Source organism: Corythoichthys intestinalis, chromosome 1 (genome assembly GCF_030265065.1).
Source record: "Corythoichthys intestinalis isolate RoL2023-P3 chromosome 1, ASM3026506v1, whole genome shotgun sequence".
Classification (NCBI taxonomy): domain Eukaryota; kingdom Metazoa; phylum Chordata; class Actinopteri; order Syngnathiformes; family Syngnathidae; genus Corythoichthys; species Corythoichthys intestinalis.
The window spans coordinates 8636613-8648631 of record NC_080395.1 but is presented as its reverse complement, the minus strand read 5'-3'; the positions used below and the strand labels follow the sequence as shown (position 1 = coordinate 8648631).

General features: G+C 37.8%; 1 protein-coding gene across 3 annotated transcripts in view; it reads right to left on the bottom strand.

The window, feature by feature from the left end:
• Positions 1–1377: 1377 nt before the first annotated feature.
• Positions 1378–12019, bottom strand: part of LOC130921365 (gastrula zinc finger protein XlCGF58.1-like) — a 46266-nt gene continuing 35624 nt past the window's right edge. The window contains exons 5-6 of one of the 3 annotated variants that reach the window (XM_057845187.1): positions 11625–11870; positions 1378–1634 (exon numbers count right to left, since the gene is read on the bottom strand). In XM_057845187.1, the coding sequence (XP_057701170.1) occupies positions 1612–1634; positions 11625–11870 (269 nt within the window). In that variant the 3' untranslated portion in view covers positions 1378–1611. Of the gene's footprint in view, positions 1635–7123; positions 11871–12019 lie in introns of those variants that run through there. The other 2 variants (XM_057845178.1, XM_057845167.1) reach the window with 2 other exon arrangements.

The following is a 12019-nucleotide window of genomic DNA, read 5'->3' as shown; positions in this document are numbered from 1 at the left end:
GAACTAAATATTATAGAATTTTAAAGTCTTTAGTCCAAGGTTCCCTTTAACCATTTACACTCCACGCTTTACAATTGGGGACGCTAGCGTCCCCTTGAATTCTGTGGGCCATAACATCTGTTGTACGCGTTTAAAAGACATAATTTTTGGCGAGTATAGAGTAATAGTCGCTGTTTCATTCAACATCAGATGGCTGCACTGTCACATGGTAACTGAGTTTTCCTGAGTTGACTTGGAGTGAGTTGAAGTTCGCGTCAGTAGCCGCCATCTTGCATCCGTGGTGATTCATATCACGTCTGCTGGAATAATCAATTTTTCTCACAATTACATCAACAAACTGGCATCACAACGACAAGGCAGGAGTTGAAGGGGTGTCGAACACCAGTAGAAGAGCATCCGGTCCTTAGCAGGCGAGTAGATGCAGTGAATTATACAAAGTCTGAAGAGGAGTCCCCAGAAAGAGTGGACATGGATTCGGAGGAAGCGGATTTGATCAACAATGGCATTGATCCCATCGAAGAAGGTAATAACATGAAAAAAAAAGTCATCATGAACAGACCCTTCCTAGATGTAAAAGATGAAGTTTCATTTAATTGAAATGAATACAAAATGTTGTTATTTTTACATTTTATGACCATGTCTATTGCTTACAAAATATAGTCAAAGAGTGGGATTTTTGGAATGTATCAGTAATCAAGCAATGTCTGTGATTTTTCCATATTTGGCATTTGAAATTCTTCAACTTTAGCTGGTTACGGCACATTCAGAAATGTAAAACATTTGGGAAAAAACGTTAATCACATCAACCTCTGATGACAGGAATAAAAAAATGTGCAACTAGGCATGTTTGAACTGTTTTTTTAAATTATTTTTTTTAGTTTATAAATACACAGGAAAATCGACCCCTAATTTCACAAAAAAGGCTGAGTGTCAAGGGTTACAGTGCCTGTGACACAAAAACGCATGTTTACTTCATATTACACGTGGTACTTTATGCTCCTGAATGAAATGGACCGCTTGACTAACTCCAAAAGCATAAAATACCATTCGGGAGGTTTAAGAAGTCTGCAGTTCTGACCATTATGCAGTAATTTTGCCCTGTCGTACTGAATAAACACATTTTTAACATTTCATATTCCATTTGGCACAAGGCTTATTTGTCATGACCATACAATTCATTTAACAATTGGTGAAAGATACAAAGAATATGCGTTCAAAATATTGGAGAGGTTAAAAAAGAAATGATTCATTGAGGCATTTAATTTGTAAAATACATGTTAAAATCTTTGTCATTGGGATTTTTTTTCTTCTTTCTTTCAGAAAGCTGACCAATACGCGGGGTCTGAAAGGCAAATTATTGTTGTATTATCTTGAAATACTTATAAAAGTGTGTAATAAACAACTAGCACATTTATTTATATTTTGCAATTTGTTTTTTTCCTGTACCGAAAATGAACCGAACCGTGACCTCAAAACCGAGGTACGTACCGAACCGAGATTTTTGTGTACCGTTACACCCCTAGTGCTATACCTTCATATTGGGGTGCTGGCGAGGGCTTCTGGAAATGACGTCATCAGGTTGCGGCCGGCAGTGAGTCGCGTCCCTCGTTGCTAAGATGTTCCTATGGCAGGAACTGAAAAAGTACGCAGTCAATTCAAAAACATTTTTGGTTATGTGAATTGAGACAGTGAATTATGGATTTAATACAATTTAACAGAGTAAAACGCTCATGAAATGAAGTCTTCACCTGCCCTTTAACCTCTTTAGCAGGTGATGATTTATATGTTTATTCATCTTTAACCCTGAGGGAAAGTGACTATTTTTGGTGATTCAAAAAACAAACAAAAAAAAAACGTAAGCAATTATAACAATTAATTTTTTAAAATAATATTGTAAAAGGCCAATAGGTAATTTTGTCATGTACAGTATTTAGATTTAACTGTATAACCCGATGACCTTTTCTATTTACAATTTTCTTAATGGAGTATTTTGACCTGTGCTGCGCTTATTTAAGAGACCATGTAGCATTCTGTTGTCAAGACGGCTGCGTCTCATTTAATGCATGAGCTGGTAAGATCGATTGATTTTTGTCCCTGTTTGTGTTTGAACTGCAGGCATGAAAATGGGTCAGGGGTTAAAAAGGTGAGAAGGGTGCAGAGGAAATATGTTCCGGTAGGGCTGTCCCAAACGACTTATTTTCTCCCGATTAGTCAGCAGACTATTTTTACGATTAGTCGACTTTCTACTAATTTAGCAATGAAATTTTTGTTGACGCTTATTCATTCACAAAAACACTTATTCTTTATTAAAGTACAAATAAACATGTATATAACAATAATTAATCACACATAAACAATAACGTCAAATGTTGATAGCATTTAATAGTGCAAAAGAATGCAATGTAAACTGAATTAGAACACTGACTTTACCTTTTCAACATTATTCAAAACAATAAAAAAAAAAAAAATCTAGCATTATTATTATAGTATACTACTATATAAAATAGTATTATAAGTAGAGATGCCGATCGATCGGGTCCGATCACGTCATTTTCAAAGTAAAGGAATCGGCAAAAAAATATCGGACATGCCTTTTTTTTATATATATGTGTATATATATATATATATATATATATATGTGTATATATATATTTATATATTAAATCATTTTCTAATTGTATTTAACGTTACAGACATAATATGTTACACTCATCCAGAGTCTTTAGTTTAGGCTTAAGGTAGGGTTATCAAATTTATCCCGATAACGGCGGTAATTAATTTTTTTAAAAAATGTATCACGATAAAATATTTTACGCAATTAATGCATGCGCTGCATGACCTACTCACGCACTGTCACGCTCAATCTGTAATGGCGCCGTTTTACCTATATGGAGAGCTATAAGGCAGCGTAAAATGAGTAGAGTGAATTTTGGCAGCCTTTGGAGCCTTTTTGCTCTGCTTTTCAACGCAGAGAAGATATATCAATTGGTAGCACTACGCACAGTCATGGTTGCACTTCCCACCATGCATTTGGGCATGGCTACAGTATCTTTTACTGAAAGCTCAACAAATACACTTAATGGCAATATTTAGTCACAATATACAAAGTCACATTTATCCTTTAAGAATTACAAGTCTTTCTATCCGCGGATCCCTCTCACAGAAAGAATGTTAATAAAGTAAATGCCATCTTGAGGATTTGTTGTCATAGTAAACAAATACAGTACTTATATACTGTATGTTGAATGTATATATTCGTCAGAGTTTTATTCATTTTTTTCTTAATGCATTGCCAAAATGTATATGTTCGGGTAAAATTATCGGGAATGATTGAAATTGAATCGGGAGCAAAAAAAAGCAATCTGATCGGGAAATATCGGGATCGGCAGATACTCACACTAAAACGATCGGATTGGGAGCAAAAAACGTGATCGGAACAACCCTAATTATAAGAATTATATATATATATATATATATATATATATATATATATATATATATAAAAGGGTGTCATTTTAAAGCTATTCTTAGTGTAAAATCTGAATTCTGTAGTATTATAGTATTTACATATTATAATATTAATTCTGAAGTATAGGGGATTAACTCCAGAAATCGTTATTTATATGAACGTGGCGTGCTTTTATTTTGATATGTTCACCAGAAGTACATTAGCTAAACCACTAACAGCTTCACACTCCACAAAAAAGCACTTATCGTCATTGCTTGTGGTGTCAGAGATTTTTTTTCTTTTCATTTTTTCATTTGCAAATGCTGTTAATCAGCGATTTTTAATGTTTGAAGTGTCACCTTTCAACCGCAAGTTTGTGTTTTGGACAAGACTGCCAATGTTTTATAGCAGGCTAAAGTAGGTTGTCTTTTTACCCCTATTTGTGTCAATGTAGCAATGCTAACGTTTACAGTAGGGCTGCAGCTATTTTAGTAGTCGATTAATCGATGAACAGGTTAGTTCGAATGATTGAGTAATCGGATAAAGAGCATGAAAAATTAAAATACCTAAGCCTCAAACGGTATATTAAAAAAAAAAAAAGGCTCTATGTACATTGTACAACAAAAAAACAATTGGCTACTTTACATGACAAAAGTTCACTAACTTAAATGCTATAAAAAGCAAACTTTTTTTTTTTTTTTTACAATGCTCTTAACAAATGGTTCATATTCCCACAAAAGACGGCTAAAATATATCTATAAACTAAATTATGAATGCATTAAAAAACATTAGCTCAAACAAAAACTTAGCTTACGTTGGTCTTAACAGAGGGCAGTTGGATTCAGCCATGTGAAATGAGGCAGACCAGAGGGCAGTGTATCCACCCAAACCAATAAAACTAAATGCAAACACTTTCAAAATAAACCATTACAACGCCACTTTATTAAATGATTACTCGAAGCAATAAAATTTAATTTGAATACTTTTTTTTTTAATCGAATACACGAGGTAATCGATTATTCATTGCAGCACTACTTCAGTGTTTAATACACGTTTTCACTGTAATTCTACGGTGTGTTGATTAACAATAAACATCTGTATAATGAACTGGAGTCTCGTTAGTTAGATGGAATTACGCAACCCCCCCCCCCCCACACACACACACACACCCTTAAAAATTTTCTCCTCGGATCTACACAATTACGTAGGTCACCCCTTTTGACTTCACAACGGCGAATTTTGCTGAAAGGTGAGTGATTTTCATGCCTGGAACTGGACTAATCCTTAGTTTCTTTCACACACAACAAATGTGAACTGTCACAGTGCGATTTCATCCAGCCGTTGTAAGGATAAGTGACTTATAGCGAGCAAACTAAACTAGAGACTGAGCAATCCCGAGATAAAATGAGCCAGCATCAGCTTGATGAAATCCCACTGTGACGATTCACATTTGTTGTGTGTCAAAGAAACTAATGTTTAGTCCAGTTCAATCACAAACCGGGACAAAAATCCCACTATCTGACCAGGTGCCTGTACTACGAAGCCGGTTTTCTGGTTTAGCAGGGTAACTTCGAGAGTAACTTCATCACGGGCAGCATAACTTCACGGCTATGCGGGACTACAAAATGTGGATATGTTGAAACCGGGGAATGTTGCCATGGTAACACACGCCACACGTCAAACCTGGTCGTTTCAAAGTTCGATCTTGCTTAACCCCAGCTTTCCGATTATCCACGCTCTATTTAAACAGCCCTCCTCCGCGAACGTGTCCTCTTGACAATGACAGCGTACCTGGACGACATGGATGACATTGGCGTGGGACTTGTGAGAGGCTCTCTTTGGAGGGCATGGGTATTTAGAGTCCCGGACGATGTTCTCCATGAAAGATATATACATTTTCAGCTGAGGGAATTCGTTACCTGTGCCAGCTGATCGAGGCAGACGTCTCTAACATACCCCGCTGAAGTCAGGCCCTCACAATCGAGCAGAATGCGTGCCTGTCCTCGCGCTATTTCGCCAGCGGACAATATATGTATTCCATCGGTGATGCTCAGTGGCGGACTTGGCAATTTTGGGGCCTAAGGCGAACATATCCATGGGCCCTCTTCATGGGTCAGGGGCTTAAAAAGGTCAGAAGGGTGTGGAGGAAATATATTCCGGTACACTAGGGCTGGCCTAATTGACAAATTTTCTCCTGATTAGTCGACTAATCTAATGATTTTATTTATTTATTTTTTGTTGACGCTTATTAATTCACAAAACCATACTGGAACACTTAAATTCTTTATTAAAGTACAAATATTCATGTAAATAACAATAATTAATCACAAATAAACAATGAGGTTAAATGCTGATAGCATTTACTAGTGCAAAAAAATGTAAACAGATTCAGAACACCGACTTTGCCTTTCCAACATTATTCATAACAATTATTAAAAATTCTAGCATTATTATAGTATACTACTATAGATAATAGTAGTATAATAATTATTCATTTCCAATCATATTTGCCATAAAGAGTGTCATTTGAAAGCTATTCTTAGTGTAGAATCTGTATTCTGTAGTATTTACTCAACATATATTAATTCTGAAGTATGTGGGATTACCTCCAGAAATCGTTATTTATATGACGAACATGACGTGCTTTTATATTGAAATGTTCGCTAAACCGCAAACCGAAAGCTTTACACTCCGTAAAAAAACATTCTTCGTCATTGCTTGTGGTGTCACTAATAGATTTTTTTTTTTTTCGTTAGCAAATGCTGTTAACCAGCTGTTGAGTGCTACTGTATGACTGATTGGAACTGTACTGCATTGTTTCGCCACACGGTGTGCTGTCGCGTATTTTATGTTCGGTGTGAAGAAGAAGAAAGTTAACAGAAGCATTAGCGGCCTGTTCTCAACTTCTTCCTCACTGCACTTTGCCTCTCATGGAGAGCACGTTCGCTCATGTGTTCGAAATAAACGATAGCTGACGTGCAAAGTAGCAAGTAAGCTGTAAAAATAGCGAGTTTAGTGGCGTGAAAAACGCGGGAGAGCTAAGTGAAGCTAACGAACAGCTAAGTGGAGCAAAGCGATGCTAAACCGAGCTAAGCGAAGCTAAATGGTGCTAGATGAAGCTAAGCGACTGATACTCAGTCCGTCGTCGTGGACAATCCATTGTAGTGTGTGTGTGTGTGGGGGGGGGGATAATATAAATGCAGCATTCAAATGGCAACATCTAATAGTTGGGGGTGCTGCTGGCTCCGGTGGCCCAAGCTCTTGCTCGTTGGGGCAAGGGCAGCTGGTTGGGGCCCCCCTACTGGTTGGGAGCCTAAGGCGATCGCCTACATCGGCTGAATAGTAGATCCGCCTATGGTGATGCTGAATATCTGAGCAAGAACACTATATGCCGTGCGATTCGGAAAGTGGTAGAAGTGAGGTATGGAAAGGCTTCAAATTGATTGTTGAAAATGCTATACAGAAACCTGTGTAAGCTTCGCTGAAAGTAAACGAATGTGGAGTTTTGCTCTCATGCAAGAAATATATTTAAGGAACTTTTCCAGCGTTATTTCGTTGTGTAAATGAATTTATAGTCATCATAAAAATATGTAGACTATTTAAACATTAAGAAAACTTTTTTCAGCCAAATTGAAGAGATTAAATGTCAAATCCACTGATAGAAAGACACACAAATATAAAAGATATGTTTATTGAATATGCATCTTACAGTCTTGTTTAACTGGGAAAATTCGTTACAAAACACAGGCTTTAATTTACTATCATTATGGACAGGCATCGTCACAAATGTGATCACACAAAACACAACCACGCATTGCATCCCCGCATTTTCTTCTCCTGAGTCTCACAAACATAAAAATAGCTATATTTTGAGGGGAAAATAAATGAACTCTAATATATAAGCTGCACACATAACTTTTCATTGTGTCAAAGTGTCATTTTGTCAGTGTTATCCCATGAAAAGATACTTAAATATCTGCAGAAATGCGAGGGATGTACTTACTTTTGTGATACACTGTAGGCTAAAATAAGCCACAATTATTCTCTTTTGCCAAAATATGGTGTTAGAAACACATTTATGATTGCCGTTGATCAAAAAATCTAATATTTAGTTGGTTTTCACGCACGCAATGCATGCTCGGGGTGATAATGCGGGTGGACTGGACTGCAACAACAGCTGTGTGAGCTAGCAAGCGAAAAGAGTAGGACGACTGGCATGATTTTGTCACGTTCTGCTGCTGGTCAGATCGTTTTATGACAGAGCTGTGAGATGGGTTCCCGACCTCCTACCTCCTATTCCAGTTCATCAGCAGCATCTTTAAACCAATCCTAGGCGGCTTGCCGACATACTGACTTGCTGCCATCTGACAGTTTGTTGGCTATATCCCTGCATTGCTAGTTGCATCATCGCCTTGTTTTTTTCCCGTTTGCCTCTCACTGCGGTTTTCCCTCGGGTTTTATTTGTTTATTTAACCCTTGAGAGTCGCACGTCGTCTTAGAAGCGCCCTCACGTTTTAATTACGTCACCCACACGCCGTTGGTTGGTCTCGTTTTAAAGTGCGCAAGTTGCGGTTTACCCTCATTATTTGAAGTCAATCGACCAACTAGAACGTGAGATATTGTCATTTAAGTTTTATTGTCCTCTCAAAAAAACATTAAAACGCTGCATGGATCATCTGTTTACGTCTATATTTCCATCATTTCTTGTCCTTTTTCAAAACAGAAGCTCTATGAAAAAAACAAATCAAACGAACCCTTTCAAAGTCACAGTGGAAGCACAAAATGCGTTTTTTTTTTTTTTTTTTTAATAAATATAACTGCCGTGCGAGGTTCTACCGAACGAGAGGGAGGAGTGTTCTGAAGCAGCGAGGTGGCGAGCGATGGCCGTTTGGATCGAGCAGCGACTTTGTGTGACTTTGACAATGAACGGAAAACTAAATTTAGCGCAAGCAATTGTGCTTTTTGATCAACTTGAGGAAGAGGATGGTCCAAATTCGTCATCATCGTCTTCTTCGGAAGAGTCCTCGAGTGAAGATAGTGACTGATTTGAATACGTGGGTGACGCCATCGACGAGCAGAGGTAAGCCAACTCACTCTTTTTTTTTTATGCTGAAAAAGTTTCTTTTGAAAGTTTCTTTTGATATTGCAAGACAAAGTTAATTTTGATGCAATATAAGTGTGTGTTTGTGTATATAATAATAAAATGTGCATAGCAGATCAAAGTCGTACGTGCACTGTGGGTATCCCAGGCAGGAATTTATCATTTGTGGTGTTCTTTCTATATGAAGATTAGGGATGTAGCACATATTCAGCTATGGTATTCTTTCTATTGTCATACATATAGATTTCCATTATTATTTATTGCTGTATATATTTTTATTTTATACTTTATTATTTCCATAAATACTGACTTTTTTCATGTACATTTATAGTGACAATGAAAGTAAAGTGAAATGAAAATGGAAGGGTGGAAAGAGGACCGACACCCCATGGAAGTTTGAGCTGTGTGATGTAGCCCCGTGTCTAATTCCAGGACGAAACTGCTTTTCGGAGTGGCATGCCTGAAAAAAAATTAACTTGTTTATTGTAAATATTTTTGAAAATACTTTTTTCCCCCCAATGTTATATATATATTTTTTTTACCACAATCAGTCTTCTCAATTTGTGTATATAAATGTGTGTTCAAGAAGCTTGATTGTGTGTACATAGTTTTCATCAGGTGATGGGCCGCAATACCTAAACTCATAAAGAGATGGCCTCTAAACACTTTTTGTGTTAGATGGTATATATTTTTTCACTGTTCTTCACTGTTTGGTCTGCTGTATATAACCTGTTTTGACTAGAGCATGTATAAAGGCAAAAAACGCCTATGGCTACACCTGTTGTTTATGTTGAATTGTCAAATATAAGACTATTTTTTCTAAATTTTTTTGGTTGAATGTTCATCCTAACATGTTGAATAAATATTACAAAGTTTCAAAACGGTTCGTTACGCATGTTTGGTTGTCAATTGGACATCAATATTAAAAATTTTGACAAAACGATTTTGGAATTTTTGGTCTTTTTGGGCCCAAAATGATGATTTATAATTGGTCAGTGAAGGAAACAAGTTTGGACATGAAGTTCAAGGTGTCACAAAAAAAGGGACCAAACCAGGCCATCATAAACCATTCTTTCTTTGAAATATAAAGGCAACTTCAAAGGCATGCAAAATCAGACAAAATAGGCCCAGACCTTAAACGGTTAATTTATCCCAACCTACTGTCACAGACCCTTATTGTGTCTCCCTCATGGCAATCACGTGTTTTTTTTTTGTATGTGTTGAATAAATCCTTTTACGCAATCCTTACGTTATTGTTGTCTGCCCCCCGGTGGCCGAAAAGTTAATGAATGTAACTGACTCTCCTATTTAATAAACAAATACAGTACATTTGCACAGTATGTTGAATGTATACATCCGTCTTGTGTTTTATTTCCAACAATAATTTATGGAAAAATATGGTATATTTTAGAGATGGTCGTAATTGCGATTACTTACGATTAATTCATTTTTAAGCTGTGATTAACTCAATTAAAAATGTTAATCGTTTGACAGCCCTAATTATAACTCATACTCACATTTATCTTCAAGAACTACAAGTTGTCCGTGGTTCCCTTCCTGAGGCGGTTTTTACACCACACGGTGCCAGTGAAAGGTTTCTCCTTGGTGTGTGTTCTTGTGTAATCGTTTAATTCTTGCTTTCGGGTGACCCTTCCACCTGGTGTGTATGCGCGTGTCTTGTTAAATCACGCTTCGTACAAAATCTTTTTTGGCAAAGAGAGCAGTCAAAAGGCTTCCCTCTGATGTGCGCCGTTAATTGTCCCTGCTGGGCGAAGCTTTTACCACAAATTGTGCAGACAAAAGGCTTTTCTCCGGTGTGTGTTCTAGTGTGTGTTGTTAACGCTTGCTTCGTAATAAATCTTTTATCGCAGAGAGAGCAGACGAAAGGCTTCTCTCCAGTGTGTGTTCTTTTGTGCAGACGATAAGATGTATTCTGGCTGAATCTTTTACCACAAAATGTGCAAACAAAAGGCTTTTCTCCAGTGTGTAGTCTAGCGTGTGCTGTTAACGCTTGCCTCCAACAAAATCTTTTATTGCAAAAAGAGCAGACGAAAGGCTTCTCTCCAGTGTGTATTCTTGTGTGTTCCCTGCAAGCTCCCTGCTTAGTGAATCTTTTGCCACAAAATGTGCAGACATAAAGCTTTTTCCCTATGTGTGTTGTCTTGTGTTTTGTTAAGACCTCCATGCTACAAAATTTTTTATGGCAAATAGAGCAGACAAAAGGCTCGTCTCCGGTGTGTGTTCTTGTGTGCATCTTTAAATATCCCTCATGGGTGAATCTTTCATCACAAAATGTGCAGGGAAAAGGCTTTTCCGCTGTGTGGATAAGCGTGTGTCTTGTTAATTCTCCCTTTTCACAAAATCGTTTATCGCAAAGAAAGCAGACAAAAGGCTTCTCTCCAGTGTGTCTTATTGCGTGTCTTTTTAAAGATTTCTCGTGGGTGAATCTATTACCACAAAATGTGCAGCCAAAAGGCTTTCCCACTGTGTGTGTAAGCATGTGTCTTGTTAATTCATCCTTTGCACAAAATCCTTTCTCGCAAAGAAGGCAGACAAAAGGCTTTTTTCCAGTGTGTCGTCTTCTGTGTATTTTGAAAGTTTTCTCGTGGGTGAATCTTTCACCACAAAATGTGCAGAGAAAACAGTTTTCCTCTTTGTGTGTGCGTGCGTGTCTTGTTAATTGTTTCTTCGCACTAAATCCTTTATTGCAAAGAGCGCAGACGAATGGATCCTTCCCAGTGTGTCTTATTGTGTGTATTTTTAAAGTTCCCTCGCGAGTGAATCTTTTGCCACAAAATGTGCAGAGAAAAGGTTTTCCTCCCGTGTGTGTATACATGTGTTTCATTAAATATTCCTTGGTAGTGAATGTTTTATCGCAATGTGAGCAGGAAAAAGGTTTCCCACCCGCGCGTTCTTTTGCGTTTCTTCTCAGTGATGGCTTGCTTAAGGATTTCGAAGCATTTTGCTCAAAACCAACATCCTTCTCATCGGCGTTAATGTCAGAAGAGTTCGATTTTAGGTCGTCGTTGTCCGACAGTGGCGCTAAGAGGTCGTCCGGTTGCGATCGTCCCTCACCTTTCGTTGGCAGGTGTTGGAACAAGCTACTGCTCGCAAGTTTCACTGCTCCGCTCTCTCCGCTTGGACCTTCATCTTCGTCACTCTTCACAATAACAGTCATTGGAAACTCAGGGATTTCGTCTTCCTGTTCTTCAATGCTGGGGGTCAATGCCTCCGCTTCCTGTTTGATGGGCGGCATGTCCAACTCCTCCTGTTCGACGTCAGGGGGATTGGGCTTCTCCGGGTGAAGATCTACTGTGATAGCTGCGGGACACAGATAATAAAAAAAAAAAAATCATGCTTTTGGGACGGGCTGGCCTGTTTAACTTTTCCAGTGGGAATTTGATGATTTTAGTGGGGTTTTTTTGGCCTTATATTATAATAAGTGTAATCAGTCATGGGATGTAAAGTCA